At 39.7% G+C, this 18,658-nt stretch overlaps 1 protein-coding gene across 1 annotated transcript; it reads left to right on the top strand.

Annotated features, from left to right (window-relative positions):
• Nucleotides 1-1,815: 1,815 nt before the first annotated feature.
• Nucleotides 1,816-18,362, top strand: RBBP7 (RB binding protein 7, chromatin remodeling factor). The gene is made up of 12 exons (XM_063456798.1): nucleotides 1,816-2,059; nucleotides 5,996-6,140; nucleotides 6,638-6,783; nucleotides 10,176-10,349; nucleotides 10,843-10,958; nucleotides 14,051-14,211; nucleotides 14,433-14,559; nucleotides 16,111-16,188; nucleotides 16,293-16,369; nucleotides 16,896-16,953; nucleotides 17,460-17,570; nucleotides 18,073-18,362. Exons 1-12 carry the CDS (start codon nucleotides 2,044-2,046, stop codon nucleotides 18,139-18,141), a joined length of 1,278 nt encoding a protein of 425 aa, XP_063312868.1. The 5' UTR covers nucleotides 1,816-2,043; the 3' UTR covers nucleotides 18,142-18,362.
• The last annotated feature ends 296 nt before the right edge of the window (nucleotides 18,363-18,658 follow it).

Here is an 18,658-nt window from a genome sequence, read left to right as displayed (position 1 = left end):
GTCCAGGACACTCCCATACAAAACAAGATAATCCATTCCCAGTGCCTGGGAGATAATTAAGTCAGGGACTGTACAAAACTCAATTTTCGTGAGCCCCGATCTGGGTGACCAACATATCCAAAAATCACCCAGATCGGTTCAGGGGTTCAGGATTTTATTGGAAGTCCTAATTTGACCGACCGCATGCATGGTCCTATGCCCAAAATAGTTCCATAGAATCGCGGCTAGGTGCCACTGGGGACCGACTGGGAACCGCGAAGTCTTCATGACGAAAATAGTTCCAGGGCATTCGTGGTTAAGTCCCCCTGAAGTCTATTTGCGGTTTTGGTCCATGCGAATGGCTGCCAGGAAGCTAGCATTTGGTTCTATGCGCACGAATGGAAAGTGTCCAAGCAAGGGGAATAAAATATGGGTCTTTACAATCGCTGACCTGGCCCATAGTTGGTAGGCAGGAGGCCAGCTTCCACACTCCTCCAGGAGTTTGTGGCAAACGTCTGTGGAAAGCATCGTTTGTCACATATAGATAGGAGGGTACAGCTGTATTCCAGATCTTCAGCAAAACAATCCTTATTTTAGGGTCCTCTCCTGCTGTCCTTTGTTTTATGGTGTGCTGGTTTTGGGGACACCAGGGAACTCTCCCAAAAAAGTGTATTGCAACATGCACTTGCACTACACTCAGGGCACAACCACCATGCAGAGAGTGCTGAAACAGCGCTCCTTGCATGGTTGCTCTCAGTGGGCTAGACTGTGATTGGCATGCAGCCTAACTTGCATTCACACTAGGCCAAATTGATAATTCTTCAGGCAGACACAATTCTGGGCAGTCAGTCCCCCTCTGGATGGAGACTGTAAAGCGATTGATGTCTCTGACCGCCTCCATTTACCCTAACCACTGGCATCCCACATTGCGGGACACCGATGTTGGGGGGTTTGGGAAAAACACACACAAAAAATAATGTAACGCGACAGGTCTGGCAGATTTTCGTGATTTGTACTACACTGAACAAAATTATAAATGCAACACTTTTGTTTTTGCCCCCATTTTTCATGAGCTGAACTCAAAGATCTAAGACTTTTTCCATGTACACAAAAGGCCTATTTCTCTCAAATATTATTTGCAAATCTGTATTAGTGAGCACTTTTTCTTTGCCGAGATAATCCATCCACCACACAGGCGTGGCATATCAATATGCTAATTAGACAGCATGGTTATTGCAAAGGCGTGAATTAGGCTGGTAAAAATAAAAGGCCACTCTAAAATGTGCAGTTTTACTGTATTTGGGGGGGGGGGGGGGGGGGGGGGTCTGAAAACCAGTCAGTATTTGGTGTGACCACCATTTGTCTCACGTGGTGCAACACATCTCCTTTCTATAGAGTTGATCAGAGGATGATCAACGGCAGAGGATTGAGCAGTGAGGCTGCAGGGGCATGTTCTATACACCAAAACTGCTTCTATAAGCTAAAGTTGTTCAGGTGACTATAGTGTCCCTTTAGAGCCTAATGTGGATATTTTCCCTCCCTGTATGACAGGTTTCATCACAGAAGGCACAAAATGCAAACATGCCAAAAGGCCTCAGACATGAACACAAGAAATCTCGAAAGGCCTTTGTCACCAAGAGGTGTTTTGCTTTTTTAACAAAAGTCAAAGAGGAGGCCACCAAGTACAAATGGTAGATTATTAACGGCGAGGGTGACAAAACCGTTTCCCCCCATTGCCAGACTCAAAGATGGCCGCCGAGCTGCCATCCCTCTGTCGCCAGCGTTCTATGAAGGCAGCGGCGTGCGCCCCGATCCTGGTCGCTGATTGGCCAGTGAGTCTGTACCCATTGAGCACGCTGTACGTGAGGGCGGTAGCGTGTGTTAGAAGTGTCTGTGTAAGTTTGGCGGGGGATCCTCCGGCTGCGTCACCACACGGCATTCTTCGCTCTCTCTCTCTCCATTCTCCTCCAGCGCGGGAAGCTGCAGCGGGGATCGGCAAAGGGCGTCCTGTATCACCGCCAAGCGGATACTGCGTCCTCCCTGGCCGGGGCAGACGGCGAGAACATGGCGAATAAAGAGAGTAAGCTGCACGGCCTGCCCCTCATTGTATGGGGAGCAATGTGGCGGGAGAGCGCTATACTGGGGGAGGAGGGGGGGAGCAATGCGCACGGTGTGCCCCAGCACTCAGGACACGGTGTGGCAGCCTCACATGTGCCCCCCATGCTGTATACTGCGTCCCTCTCCGCCCCTCTCCCGCACTTTTATTGTACATGCATGCTGCTCGCATGGAGAGCCATCATTCCCACTAACTAACTTATATTAGCCGGGTGATAAATTGTGAGGAATAACATGTGACCCTGTGTGTGGAGATATATGTTATCAGTGTCTTAATTGCTAATATTGCCTATTGTAACTGGCTTTTTCTGTCCATGGCTGCTGTCTGGATGCTTAGGACATTAACAGCATCAAACGTTGAATTCATGCATTCTTTGAAGATGGCCCGGTGACTTCTTTTAGCCATTAGTTTGTTAATAAAACACTCTTAAGCACCTTCACTACTACGCCTGCTGTAGTGGTTATGGTACCAGCCGTGCCCTGTCTCCCTTCCAAGGCAAGTAGTTAAACACAATAGTTTGACAACTTACCTGTGGGCTGCTTGGCGCCGACTCTTGTCTCATGAAGCTCCTACACTGAGCTAAGGCACATGCTTATTGATTGAGCTCTCACTCAACCAAATGAACTAGTTCTGCCAAGTAGTGCCCTTTGACATAGTGTGCCGCTTTTTTGTATATATCGGACACACACCTTGATCTGTGTTTGGATCGGATACACTGTGTGGATCTGTTTGTATGTGCCAGTGTGTCTGTATCTGACACATACAGATGCACACAGTGACATACACACATCTTCACTCACAAATACACACACACTAACATATACAAACACTGATATACACTGGAACATACTGACATACATACATACACACAGTGACACAAACCTTGACACATACTATTTGACATGCACACATACACTCTTTGACCGACACACAAACGCATACAAACTCCCTAACACATACAAGTTAACTTTTTACATTTTACTCCACCCATCCTCCCTACCTTATGGAGTCTCTATGTCCCTGTGGTCTAGTGGGGCGGCGAGGGCGCAGTGATCTTCATGCTCAGCTCCGTAGTGCGCCTCTTAGTGATGCCAGAGTTACGTCATATTTGAGGGAGCTGAGCCTGGGAGAGTGTTCCCTCGCCGCCTGCGGCTATTTTGTTTTACAAAATTTTGGAGTAACCCATTTGTGTTCTCGCGGAACACCAATTGGGAAAGGCTGCTCTAGTCTAAAGGGGCAATCTATTTTTTATTTTTTCCCTTCAATTCTTACATTTAAAAAAAAAAAGTAAACTTGCTAGTAATCCTGTTCAGAAACACTCTTAACTGTTTCCTGATCTTCCCACACTGAGATCAGGCTTGCTGGTCTGTCTCTAATCAAATGCTTCTCATTGAGTTGCTTTGAAAACTCACAGCATATTTGCCGCAATCTACCATTCAAGTGCTTCTCTGAGAAGCATTGGATCCACTGCGTTTGCATGACGAATGTAAAATAGGTGCAATAATTAAATCCTTTTCAGGCCAGAGTAGCTGCCAGCCGCAAGTAAACGTAGTGGCTTTCAAGGACCACTATAGGCACCCAGACCACTTCAGCTTAATGAAGTGGTCTGGGTGCCAGGTCCATCTAGTATTAACCCTTTCTGCTGTAAACATAGCACTTTCAAAGAAACTGTTATGTTTACCTATGGGTTAATCCAGCCTCTAGTGGCTGTCTCATTGACAGCCGCTAGAGGCGCTTCAGTGAGAAGACGCCAGCGTCCATAGGAAAGCATTCAGAATGTTTTCCTATGAGACTGGCTGAATGCGCACGCGCGGCTCGTGCCGCGCATTCAGCCGATGACGGGGAAAGGAGGCGGAGAGTCCCCACCGCCGAGCGGTGGAGAAAGGTAAGTGTTTAACCCCTTCCTCACCCTAGAGCCCGGCGGGTGGGGGGGACCTAGAGACCCTATAGTGCCAGGAAAACGAGTGGTTTTTCTGGTGCTATAGTGGTCATTTAAAATGTAAAGTGATTTTCATTTGCAGTTATACACGGACATGTCTCCAAATCACTTTGGATATTAAATCCCTGCAACTGCAATGAATTTTGCAGAAAAGTTCCCACCTGTATGCTCAAACTCGACGCAATATTATTTTCTTTTTGACAGAAAGCACCTACTTTTCTTTACAAACATGCAACTTATAAAGTATTACAAATACATTGTATAGTTCACACAAAATAAAGTGTGAATTCAAATTGAATATTGAACAGTCTACTTTTATTTTTATTACTATGGAGCACTGCAAACATTACACTTTTTTCCCCTGTATGTTCAATTAGTAGTATTTTTGTACTTGTTTTTTCTGTTCTCTGGATGACATAGTGTTGCATTATGCTATGATCATCAAATAGGTACCCCTAATCTAATGTCCTAACACATAAGTTATTTTGGAAAATATAGGTGTAGTGTCCAGCTTGCATTGGAATACACGTGTCGTGATACGTTCGGACATAAACTAATATATTGAACACAATTACCTTAATTAAATGCATAATGTTAAAGGGTTACTCCAACCCTTTTTGTTTTTTGTGCATATTGCTAAAATAACGAATAAGATTAAAGGAACACTATAGTCACCTAAATTACTTTAGCTAAATAAAGCAGTTTTAGTGTATAGCTCATTCCCCTGCAATTTCACTGCTCAATTCACTGTCATTTAGGAGTTAAATCACTTTGATTCTGTTTATGCAGCCCTAGCCACACCTCCCCTGGCTATGATTGACAGACCCTGCATGAAAAAAAAACTGGTTTCACTTTCAAACAGATGTAATTTACCTTAAATAATTGTATCTCAATCTCTAAATTGAACTTTAATCACATACGGGAGGCTCTTGCAGGGTCTAGCAAGCTATTAACATAGCAGGGGATAAGAAAATCTTAATTAAACAGAACTTGCAATAAAGAGAGCCTAAATAGGGCTCTCTTTACAGGAAGTGTTTATGGAAGGCTGTGCAAGTCACATGCAGGGAGGTGTGACTAGGGTTCATAAACAAAGGGATTTGACTCCTAAATGGCAGAGGATTGAGCAGTGAGGCTGCAGGGACATGTTCTATACACCAAAACTGCTTCATTAAGCTAAAGTTGTTCAGGTGACTAGTGTCCCTTTAATCAATGGCTTACCTGAAATCCTGGCGAAGGTCCCAGTGTGACTTTGCACTCCCAGTCTGACATCACTGCATCTGTCACATAGTCCAATCAAAGGCTTTTCATACAGAATCCTTTGAACTATTTAACTGGCTGAGAATGCATGCACATGCTCTGAGACGGATAATGTAACAAATAAACAGGTTATAGGGAGGCAGGGGGCTTCAGTGAAGGAATAAGGGAATTGAGACCAACACTTCCCCTTGTGAACAATGTCTGCAAAGTAGAAGCTAATTATGGCCAGTGCTTGTGCTATAGCAAATGTCCACTCAGGTTTTAATTCAATGACAGACCATAGCCTTCTTTTTGGTGACCTCTTAATCGAAGAAAATAAAATTACATATGTATATGTATTTTTATTTTTTTTGCACAGATTTGGCAGTCTGGAACAAAGTTCCAGGCTGCCATAGCCACGTATGCTGGGTATGTAACTAGCCCCTGGCACAACAGTGCAAATATCTCTGAATAAAACTCTGCACATACAGACTCCTATCACCACAACCACTTCTAAAATGGCAGAATGGCTCAGTGTAATTGGAGTAACCCTTTAAGTTGTTATGTTTTTAACCCCTTAAGGACACATGACATGTCATGATTCCCTTTTATTCCAGAAGTTTGGTCCTTAAGGGGTTAAAGAGCACATGTGCAAAAATAAGGTTTATTTATTTTTCTTTGCTGGGATATGCAGTCACCTTGATGCTTTTTATTTATTTTTCTAGTGTTTGAAGATACTGTGGAGGAGCGTGTCATCAATGAGGAGTACAAAATTTGGAAAAAGAATACTCCATTCCTGTATGACCTTGTAATGACACATGCCCTAGAATGGCCAAGTCTTACAGTGCAATGGCTGCCAGATGTGACTAGGTAATTATTTTAGTCTACTTTTTTTGCTACAGATATATAGTTCTTAAGGGGACACTTTAGGCTTCCAGACGGTAGCCCTGCAATGTTTATATTCCAGACCGCTACTAGAGGCACTTTCTACATTTACACTGTTTAGCTCCATGAAACAATGCTGGATGTCATGCATGAGTATGTCCTACGTCTCTCAAAACCCCATAGGAAAGCATTGAGTCAATTAATTTCCTGGGGAGGTAGGTGGGGGAAGAGGCTTTGAATTGCCAACACTAGTATTTCTGCTTGCATGACTAAACCGGAATATATTTTATTTGTATTTGTTTATTGCATTCAACTGGGATCCGTAAGCCTTCAAGTCGAACTATTTGCCTCAACTGCAAAACAGTAATGTTTTCCGCAAAATAGTTTTAAATGGGCCATAATGTAATGACCTTGTGGATAATTTAAATTTTTCGTCATTTTGCCTTTTGTAGTCTATTGAGTTTATCTATTTTCCTTTACAGACCAGAAGGAAAGGACTATGCTTTGCATTGGCTGGTGCTGGGCACTCATACATCAGATGAACAGAATCACCTTGTGGTAGCAAGAGTCCAAATCCCTAATGATGATGCACAATTTGATGCCTCTCATTATGACAGTGAAAAAGGAGGTAAATGTCTTTACAGTACCTTTTTCGTAGTGTTCTTTGTGAATATACTACCATACAGAGCTGCATTCCTTAGTTAGATGGTTTTCTTATACCATCTGCAGTGGCAAACTGTCTTCTGCAACATGATTCCAGGTTTAAAATATCTACAACTTGAAAGGTCTTGTTTCTACTCTAATCCTGGTCTTTAATGGAGTCCAAGAGGAGAACATTTAGTTCATCAATCTAATCTGTGCCACGTAATAAAGGTAGCATGCATACAAAATGTTTATACTGTATATGTAATATGTTTGAAGTTTAGAATTCAGCCTTTTCAAACAGTTTATCTGACTGACCTGTATTTAACACATACAACCATTACACTACTGCATTGGTTGTATGAAGGACTTGGACATTTCTGGCATCATAATAATCCCTAGTGGTGTTTTTACATTTATTTTTTTGTATCTTCTGAGTATGCTTTGAAGTTACAACTTTTGCACAGCGCTTGCTGAGTTGTCTACATATGAGTAATGTAGGCAGCCTGCATAGAGAAAGTATACACCAAAGAGGAGAAATTAACCAATAGTTATATTTCTCTTTATTTTCAATGCATGCCCTGTTTAAACTTTATTGGAACTGAATTTTGACGAGCCCTAAGTAACCCAGCATGGGGGGGCGGGGCCTGACCGCCATGCTGGCTGGTCGCATGTAACAACAGCTCCAGCAATTTTCCAACTTTTAAGCTCAAAAATGGGATTCTTGATCCTACCAGATGACCAAAAGCGGTGGACCAGCACATGAGGAAGCACTGGAACCGAGGAGAGGCTTGCAATTTATTTTGTTTTAGTCCCTCGAAGAGATAACTGTCGTCCTCACTGGATGAGGCCTACTCGGGCAGTGAGTGGGGTGGACGGCCGCTGCCCCACTATCCTGCCCGACAGTGTCCAGCCGGACTCCCTCAGATGGCCGAACCGGGCCCTGCCCCCCCCCCCCTGGGCCGGTGGGGGTGATCCCGGCCCACACTCTGCTGCCCCTACAGCAACAAAGGTCTCAAGGCCCCAACGCACTGTCACAACACAGCCCAAGCCACATCTAAAATGGTGGCAACCACAAATCAGACAGAGCGCACAGGGGAGACTACCACTTTCCGCTCCCTGGGGGATGCAACTCCCACAAATCCAAGTCCCTACATACCTGGTGATGACAGCGGATCGGCGGGAACACGATCACACACAACATCGGTACATGACAGACCACAGGTACCCACACACGGCAAACAGGTCGGAAAGGCAGCAAACCGGGATAAGCATTGTAGAACCGGATCACCAGACCCAGCAGACCACCCCTCGACCCGGTCCAGACGCATGACACACATGCACCACAACGCCCCATCTCACAGTACCCCCATGGCAACACCTACCATTTGAACCACAGCGGCTAGAGGACAGCAGCTGGGGCGCACTCTGTACCACAGGGAGACTTTCCAGCCTTCAGCCTCCACACTGCGGACTGAGTAACGGGGCACTACCTCTTGAATTGAAGAGTAACATTTCCAACAGGGCACTACCTCTTGAATTAAAGCTGCAGGGGCTATCGATGCCTAATAAGCATTTAACTCGATATATCCAGCTTAGGCAACTTAAGCAGCAAGATCCAGCTAGTTAGACACTATTTGCATGTCTTCACCTTTTTTTTTTATTTTTATACTTAAGTACCGCTGTATGTTTATTGTTTTACGCTTGTTGATCCACTAAGACCCACTAAGATAGACATATATACAATCAGCCTGTATTCAGTTTGTTTTATAAAATATAAAAATGTGCTTTTCTATAAATGCCATGCAACTGTTGACTTATGCTTGTTTTCCAATTGCCTGTAACTGCTGTTGCGGCATTGCAGGTATGCATTTGTTATCCCATGCACAACAAAATAAAGAATTATAAAAAAAAAAAAAAGAGATATTGCAAACTAAGTAACCCAGCATGCTCACTTTATTTGGAGGTAGTAGTAGCACAGACATCACATCACATATGCTTTCCCATACTCATATGCATGTATGCTTATATATATATTTCTGTGCATTTATATTTGTGTATATGAGTTCATGTGCATGTATGTGTTTATGTATATGTACATGTGTTTATGCTTTCACATATACACATTTATGTGTGTGTGCATGTATAAAGTGTACCATCCTCTGCACTGTCTGCTTGTTTGTTTTTCTTTTCCCTCTCTCCCCCCTCACTCTGCTCTTCAGAAAGATATTTATGACCCTCTACAAAGATGGTGTCTATTTTCTACCAAACCTGTGTCTTATCTACACTCATGTCGCTTTAACCCCTATATCACAACTCAACTTTTTGTTGTCTTGCTCAGAAATGCTTCAGACTTGAGAAAGGGAGGTTATCCCGAAAGCTTGTCATTAAAAAATTCTGTTAGTCCAATAAAAAAGGTATTACAAGATACAAATTTTATCTGTTTTACATACATACATACATACATACATACATACATACATACATACATACATACATACATACATACATACATACATACATACATACATACATACATACATACATACATACATACATACATACATACATACATACATACATACATACATACATACATACATACATACATACATACATACATACATACATACATACATACATACATACATACATGATCATCTCATGAAAGAAGGGTAAAGGGTTATTCCAAACACCGTGGCTACTTCTGCTTTATGAAGTGATCATGGTGGTAGGAATCAGGATGTACAGTGTTTCAGATTAAAACACTGTACGTCCAGAGTAATTGCCAATTTTGTGCCAAGGGCAAGTTACACCCCAAGCACACAACATTGGCAGCTCAGAAAGCATATTTTACACAAGACATAATGTGATTCTCCCCTTCAGTCTTGTCTTTCCTCTTCTTGCCAGCTAAATAGTCAAATTAAAAGCTTCTCAATCAGAAGTCTTTTGATTGGACAACGGCTGCCTTGACTTCAGATGGTAGTGTTAAAAGAAACGCCAGGTGAAGCCAAGTTACGCTTATTTAAAGGCAGTTCTTAAAGCGATCAAGAGTGGTGAGACCTACAGAAGAATGCCCATTAGGGCATTATTCATCATTTAAAAAAAAAAAAAAAATTGTTAAGGGTTGGATTGACTTTTTAAATACAAGTTATAGGTGATTTCCACCTTTCAATCTTGTAAATCCCAGTGAAGTGACAGTTTCTCTTTAAAGCGGCACTGTCACTTTTGATTATGTATGTGTTTATAAAATAATTCAGCATTCATGACAAGCCTATGAACACAATCTTCTTAAACTTATTTGGCAATATTTGTGTTCTAGGAGTAGCATATATTGCATTTACACCCAACATAATTGTTTTGTGCTTATCCTTTCAGAATTTGGGGGCTTTGGTTCAGTTAGTGGCAAAATTGAAACAGAAATAAAGATAAATCATGAGGGTGAAGTGAATCGTGCACGATATATGCCACAGAACCCATGTATCATTGCAACAAAAACACCATCATCCGATGTGCTGGTGTTTGACTATACCAAGCATCCATCAAAGCCAGGTGAGTACACTGTACTGCTGAAACTAGATTGCCCACTCCTCCACCTAATCTAAATACTTCTAGTGCATCCAGAATTCATACCTGCTTCTTGGTTACATGTTTTAAGTATTCAGTAGGTGGAGATTATTTCAATTCCTTGCTATTTCAGTAAACCATCGAAAAGGTGGATCTATTTCAGTTATGTCTATAATATGTCAGAAAGGAAAGTGGGCAAAAATCAAAATCCGTTCAAGAGAGTTGCATATTCTGCGTTTTGGATTGACTAACGGAGGCTAACTTAATCCGTCTGCTTTGTGAGATTATTTGAACATTGAAAAGCTGTACAGAGACCAGAATTCTATAGAACTTTGGGGAGGAACTAAACTTCGTTGTATAGATACAGCTATATATTTGAAAGAATCCTTTTATAATCCTTCCAAATCTAAAAGAATTTATTTTTCTCATATACTTATTTTATCCATATTTTTATTTACCTTTTTTTTTTTTTTTAAAGACCCAAGTGGCGAATGTAACCCTGATCTTCGATTAAGAGGTCACCAGAAAGAAGGCTATGGTCTGTCATGGAATTCAAACCTGAGTGGACATTTGCTCAGTGCATCAGATGATCATGTAAGCAGTATTCTCCGCTAAGATAATTACACCGAAGCTTGTTTCCATAAAAAGCTTTATATAAGTTGCAGAATGTAGCAGTTGTCTTTTTCCCCAAGTCATTTTGTTTCTATTGTTTGAATTGGTTAAAGCAGTGTTTGCACATTTTCTTACTTTGTCTAAATGAAGACTCTTATGTGGGATACTATGGGCACCAAAACATACTTTAGATTAACAACTGCTTTTCTGTACATGCAGTGTCATAGCTGTTTAGAAGTTAAATCACTTTGTTAATGAAACCCAAGCCACACCCTCCCAAGCTGTGACTCGGGCTCTACGAAATTTTTTATTTTTTTTTACAGCACAGTATGACTGTTAACAGAGCAAAGGAACTACAGTAAACTAAACTTTAATTAAAACAGGGTGCTATAGGCTCTAGGGGGCAATTAATAGAGCAGGATAAGAATTGTACACGCTTTGCAATAAAGAAAGCTACATACTTTCAGCTCTTTTTCAGTGTGTGTGTGTGTGTGTGTGTGTCCCATTTGAATTAAAGGAGCGCTATAGGCATCAAGACTACTTTAGCTTAGTGAAGCAGTTTTAGTGAATAGATCGTGCCCCTGCAGTCTCACTGCTCAGTTCTCTGCCATTTAGGAGATAAATAACTTGATTCTGTCCGTGCAACCCTAACCCCTACCTTGGTTGTGAATCACAAAGCCTTCCTATACACTTGAAAAAAGAGCTGAAATTGTATAGCTTTCTTTATTGCATAGTGTGTATAACTTAGAATTTATCTCCTGTTCTGTTATCAATCGGATATTAACCCATTCAGGACGGAGTCAATAGTACGCGTTCTGATCAAAACAAAATGTAAACAAAATCTGGAATTTGCACTATGTCTGTTCAACCGCAATTCACCTCTTTCATATTAAGTGCACCCCCCTCTTATTATATATCATTTTGTTCAGGTGAAATGACTTTAATTCCTCATGAACTATTCATATATGAAACATGATTTATTATGAATAAAATATGGGGGGGGAGGAATTAAGATTTGAGTGAAAAATTGTACTTCCGCCTGACATTTTAGCTGTAAATGTCATGATACTGTTCGCTTTTACTGCAATAAAACGCACATATTTGTTTTCAGCAATGTCTCACGAGTAAAACTGTACCCCTCATTAGCAGGTTTTATGACATTTTGGAAAGTTACAGGGTGGAATAGCACATTCCATTTAGCATTTTTTCACATTAAATTTTGCCAGATTAGTAATGTTACCTTTGAGACCGTGTGGTAAGCCCAGAAATGAGAATTACCCCCATGATGGCATACCATTTGCAAAGTACACAACCAAAGGTATTGCAAGTGGGGTATGTCCAGTCTTTTTTAGTAGCCACTTAGTCACAAATACTGGCCAAAGTTAGCGTTCAGATTTTTTTTTTGTGTATAAAAAATAAATACAAATATTTGGTCAGTACAAAAAACATACAGTTTGATAATACAATTAATTGACAACTACACTTTGGAAAGAAAATAACATTTTAGATGAGTGTAATGTAGATTATTGGGAAAAACAAAATATAATAAAAATGCTTATGAAGTAGGGGCACTCTTGTTCCGGTGGGACCATATGCTCATATCAAAGATTCATAGAGGGAAAAAATTGACAACTGCAGTAAAAGCAGGGGCCCCTCGTCTTATAGGTAGGCAGTCGTATAGGTTTCGACAGTCAACCAACTCCCTGGTTTAGTATTTGTGGGTAATTGTAAAGTATGCTTGAGATGGCCATGAAGCAATGCCAGGGTAAGGTACCCTCCAGGCCTATCTATGAACCGAAGACTCAGAGTCCATGTCCCTCCCATTTGGGAGACTACGTAAGGCCCCTGCGCAAGTTGAACTTAAATCTGACTCCTGCAGGCTATTAACAGAGCCTCTGATAATAAATTCTAAATTGGACTCTGCCATAAAGAAAGTTTGAGCATTAGAACGCTTTACAGAAAATGTGTAGAGACTGTAAGTCACATACAGGACTGGTATGAATAAGGTTGCATAACCAAAGTGATTTAATTCCTAAATGGCAGATCATTGAGCAGTGAGTCTTGAGGGTCATGATTTATGCACCAAAACCAAAAGTTTATTTTAGTCTTTAACAATCCAAAAAAGATGAACAAGGTGTGAAAAGTAATGTTAGGAAAAGATTTAAACAAATGCATTAATAGTCTCAAATGATTGCAGATACCTATTTATTGTTCTAAACTAGTTGTGATATAAAGTAATTTTGGGTGATTTTTCCATGGCAAAGTTAAGCTGTAGTGGTGAATATAAATGTTTGTGGTTTCTTTCCTGCTGATTGTGCAGCGTTTCCTAATGTATGTTCTGCATTAAATGGAAATTACAAAAAACTTTAGATTACTGTAAACCTCTTGCACAGCAACCATCATGGTGTGTGTCCAGTGTTTTTCTGAGACATTTTAAACAGATTTGCCGCTACCATGTTAAGTGTGATGATTCCAAACGTGATTTTCATTAAAAAAAAAAAAAGATTTAAGGAGAAGGACGTATAGTGGCTGGCTGTCAGGGTGGGAAAATGCCTCTAATGGGTGTCTTTCTCATAAATCGTAAAATTTTGCATTATCCAAGGCAAGACTTTCCTCATAGAGATTCATTGATTCAATTCATCTCTATGAGGAGATGCTGATTGGCCAGGGCTGTGTTTGAATCATGCTGGCTCTGCCTCTTTGTCAGTCTCAGCCAATCCTATGGGGAAGCATTTTGATTGGATCAGGCCACCACTTCTAATGATGTCAGCAGACTGTTTGTTTTTCCTGAGTCTAACAGCATGCTGAGTTACAGCTTCAAGCTTGAATACAGTAAGATTTTGCTATATTTATGGAGGCATGAGGGGCCCAGGGTGGCTAGATGGTGTTGACACTATAGGGTCAGGAATACATGTTTGTGTTCTTGACCCTATAGTGATCCTTTTAAGATGTTTACTTTTACCATACCTTTCAATTTAGATTAGTAATGAAGGGATGATACATTTAATCTGCCTTTTGTTCCACTTCATTGGTACGATGCACTGATTTTTATAATTTCTTTTTCATCCCTGCAGACGGTTTGTTTATGGGATATAAGTGCTGGGCCAAAAGAAGGCAAAGTAATTGATGCAAAAGCCATATTTACTGGCCATTCAGCGGTCGTTGAGGATGTGGCGTGGCACCTTTTGCATGAATCCTTATTTGGTTCTGTGGCTGATGATCAGAAGCTAATGATGTAAGTTCTTTTTTTTTTTTTTTTTTTTTTTTTTTAAGTCCATAATTTCAATAGTGGGATCTGAAATCTCTGTAACTGGCTATTTAAATAGTTTCTAATCTTTGACAACTGCAAAAAAAAAAAAAAAATCTTAAGCATTTTGTGTGTCTTGTAAACTGGTTTCAAAATATGGATGTTTATTTTTATTTTTTTCCATCTTCTGTCTTGCCATATCTTCATAGATGGGACACCAGGTCAAATACTACATCAAAGCCAAGCCATTCTGTTGATGCGCATACTGCTGAGGTTAACTGTTTATCCTTCAACCCGTACAGCGAATTCATTCTGGCAACTGGCTCTGCTGATAAGGTCTGATTTTTACATTTTTCATTTCACCAATTTATAGGAACATTGTTTAAAATAATTGTACCTTAACTGTAGACTTGCATATTCCTTTCTGTCACTCAATTGAATGTAAAACTTTGCTTGTAGTTGTAGCATGCATTATACTGTAATTCAAATATACTGAATTTTATTGGATCAAGCATTGGGACAGGTGCCAGTCCAAAAGCATTTGGAACATTTCTATTTGAATGACTTGCATTTATATAAAACTACCTAATGCTACCAGACATTTTTTTTTAAAGCAAAAAGGGAATTAGGGGCACCCCTGGAACATACATTTCTCAGCAGTGGTGCTGCCATCAGTACCAAAATTTATACTAATTACCGTTTAAGGAAGACTGCACACAAATCCTGTTTAAAATTTTACAAGGCTACTTAAAATCTCCAATTTCAGAAAAAATATGGGTATTTAGTTCCATCATATGGCCATATCATGTTAGGCCCACATCATGTTAGGCCCACCACTTTTTCACAGTATCCCAATATCTGTGGGTCCTACGCTAATTTTAACATGTAATCAAATGAAAAGGTGTTGGTGCTAAATGAATTAGTGTATTTCGTCTGTTGTAAGAGCATCTGAAAATATATCATGAAAAAAGAGTTGTCATAACTAAAGTGATAGTGCTTTTATGTATATACTCACAATGCCTATCAAATATCTGATCTATATCTGAAACCATTATCAGGCATTTTTAAAGGGACACTATAGTCACCTGAACAACTTTAGCTTAATGAAGCAGTTTTGGTGTATAGAACATGCCCCTGCAGCCTCACTGATCAATCCTCTGCCATTTAGGAGTCAAATCCCTTTGTTTATGAACCCTAGTCACACCTCCCTGCATGTGACTTGCACAGCCTTCCATAAACACTTCCTGTAAAGAGAGCTTTCTTTATTGCAAGTTCTGTTTAATTATGATTTTCTTATCCCCTGCTATATTAATAGCTTGCTAGACCTTGCAAGAGCCTCCTGTATGTGATTAAAGTTCAATTTAGAGATTGAGATACAATTATTTAAGGTAAATTACATCTGTTTGAAAGTGAAACCAGTTTTTTTTTTCATGCAGGGTCTGTCAATCATAGCCAGGGGAGGTGTGGCTAGGGCTGCATAAACAGAAACAAAGTGATTTAACTCCTAAATGACAGTGAATTGAGCAGTGAAATTGCAGGGGAATGATCTATACACTAAAACTGATTTATTTAGCTAAAGTAATTTAGGTGACTATAGTGTTCCTTTAAAGCATGTATGTAAGACTTCCCTCTCCTTCTTTGTCCCTTATAACTTCTTTAGGGTTCCAATTTAGTTGACAATTCATAGATTACATTGAATTACCTTGGATTTTCAGTTATTAAAACTCTAGTTTAAGACTCAATCTGCTTTTTGCCTAATCTTAAATAGTTCATCATTGCCAACATTATAGGGCTTTCATTATAGTGGCTAGTCTTGTGCTGTGTTTTTGTATGTCGGGAAAAGTTGCTTGGTTTACTTGCCAATTACTGTGCTTATTTTCCTTCTAGACGGTAGCACTGTGGGATCTCAGAAATTTAAAATTGAAACTTCATTCTTTTGAATCACATAAAGATGAGATTTTTCAGGTGGGTATAACTTTCTAATTACTGCACATTATCTTTAATTTTGCTATCACATTTTACGACTTTAAATGTTCAAGGTTCCTATTGCATCTTTCTCTTCCCAAAAGGTTCATTGGTCTCCTCACAATGAAACTATTCTGGCTTCTAGTGGCACTGATCGCAGACTCAATGTTTGGGATTTGAGGTGAGCTTTTATTTAATTCATAGGTGGGTGGTTAATGCTCTTGACAAATTTGTTAAATGTATTGTTTTTGCCTCTTTATGCAAACCTACATAATTATTACTATGAGCATCTGTTCCCTGTTTTTTTGGTTTTTTTTTCTGTTTTATTTTTTTTCTCCATAACACTTAATGTGCAATAACTGTTGGGTAGTATGTTATTGCGTTGTGCGAGGGGGTGTAATGTATAACTCATGGGTGCCTAAATGGTAGATCTCCAGATGTTCGAGTCTGCTAGTCTAAAGATTTGAAAAGCATTGTGCCTGTAGTAGTTCTACAGCATCTGGGGATCTATTTGGACACCAATGGTATTTAATTTAAATCTACTAGTAAATCATTCTAAAACTGGCTGTAATAATCCCTCTTTGGTTTCATTGACACTTTTCTTTTCTTAAACGTAACCACTTTAGTCTGAGTATCATTTAAAATTGCTGCAGCAAAACTGTTGCTTGCTTCATGATGTATAAAATGTATGTATTTTTCTGTTTTAGCAAAATTGGTGAAGAACAGTCTGCAGAAGATGCAGAGGATGGACCTCCTGAGCTTTTAGTACGTTCAACAATTGTCTAACTTGAATAAATGTGTATGTAAAATGACATTAGTATTAAAAGTTTTGCAAGACGAGTATTAAAATATATATTCATAAAAATAAAAATTGTTTTTCCATACATCCAAGTGGCAGGCATCACAAATTTGTAGTTTCCCTTCCTCTCACAGGGCAGGTTGCATTGAAAAGGTTAGAAAACAAAATGCCGTCTACACCTCCATAGCTTTACTCCCTAGCTTTATAAGGAGCAACACCACCATGAGCTCTTGAGTGTCTTCCTGTCGTGTAAAAAATGTTTGTCTGTAAATTATCAGATTTTAGTCCACTGGTAAAAGGCACAGGCTTTTCCTCAAGCATGAGTCATACTCGGATAGCAAGACATAGTGGAATACTTACATGGGTTACTTTGTGTTTTATGTCCAGTGTAATGGCAAATGCTTAAAAGGTTTGGGTTTAGTGACGATTACAACTATATATAACTTTATTTTATATTTTTTCCCTTCTTCAGTTCATCCATGGTGGTCACACAGCAAAGATCTCTGATTTCAGCTGGAACCCCAATGAACCATGGGTTATTTGCTCTGTTTCTGAAGACAATATTATGCAGATTTGGCAGATGGTAAGTACTATTTGCTCTGAAATGTTGCAGTGTGTATTAGTGGCTGCTCTAAATTATTAAAATCTAACATGCAAAAATGAATCCGTAAATTGCCAGCTGTAACTCATGTGCGTCTGTATACAGACATTCTGAAATTCTGATGTGGTCTGCATATTTACAATGTTCCACAGTGCACTATTCATTAACCATAAGCACTGGTTAATTGAACTGTTTTATAGACTTGCTAACACAATGAATTCTTGTTTAAGCTAAACCCACCAAAATGCTCTGAGGACTGACTAAATTGTGGTAGGTTACTCTCATGGTATATCAGCTTGACAGACCTGGTACTTAAATTGAAAACTTGTCACTTGCACAATAGTGAGTTTTCTTTTTCTTTGTGTTTTTTTTTATTTAGTTATTTTTTTAATATGGTGGTGGGTTTGTGTGCGTAAATCATGCTATTGTATTATGTCTATCAGTAAAACTCGTATTTAGGTTAACGACACTGTCTTGTTTTCAGGCTGAGAATATTTACAATGATGAAGAGCCGGACGTAGCACCTTCCGAGTTGGAAGCACAAGGATCTTAGATTTTTTTTTTTCTTTCCCCATCTCTTTTGTATTTCTTTTTCACTTACATTTGAATAGCAATGCTACCACATATTGTGAATTGGTTGATATTCGTCTAAATTATCATTTGGTTAAAAGGAGTAACCACACTCACTGACCATATTTTTCCTGTATATTGTATTGTATCATTCTTGCTCTTTGTATCTAACACAACCTGTGAAGTGGATGAATTAAAAAAAAAAAAAAAAAAGCCTGTATAGTTTGTCTTCACTCTTTATTTTGAAATCCTCAATATAATTGCACATCCAATCAAAAAAAAAGCCCAGTGACCGTAATCTGTGACCTCATAATGCACATCCTCTCACAGTAGCCTCTTCCCTACAGGTGTGCATTGTGTGGAAAGAGGAATGGTTTTGTAACAGATTTGGATCTTTCTTGGGCCATTGGAGAAATCCAGGTGGGCTGGGGAGAAATTAGCAAAGTCATTTTTACAGAGCTAACTAAAAAGTATTGAAGGTTATTTTACGAACGCTGGTA

This window comes from Pelobates fuscus, chromosome 1, assembly GCF_036172605.1.
Source record: "Pelobates fuscus isolate aPelFus1 chromosome 1, aPelFus1.pri, whole genome shotgun sequence".
NCBI classification, from domain to species: domain Eukaryota; kingdom Metazoa; phylum Chordata; class Amphibia; order Anura; family Pelobatidae; genus Pelobates; species Pelobates fuscus.
Note: the sequence above shows the minus strand (reverse complement) of the source record. Positions and strands in the feature narration are given on the sequence as shown.

Bases quoted from the DNA above. Each gene is read 5' to 3' on its own strand.
- RBBP7 (XM_063456798.1), top strand. The intron at 14,560-16,110 runs GTCTGATTTTTA...TTTTCCTTCTAG, and splicing joins CAACTGGCTCTGCTGATAAG to ACGGTAGCACTGTGGGATCT. The intron at 16,370-16,895 runs GTGAGCTTTTAT...TTTCTGTTTTAG, and splicing joins CTCAATGTTTGGGATTTGAG to CAAAATTGGTGAAGAACAGT.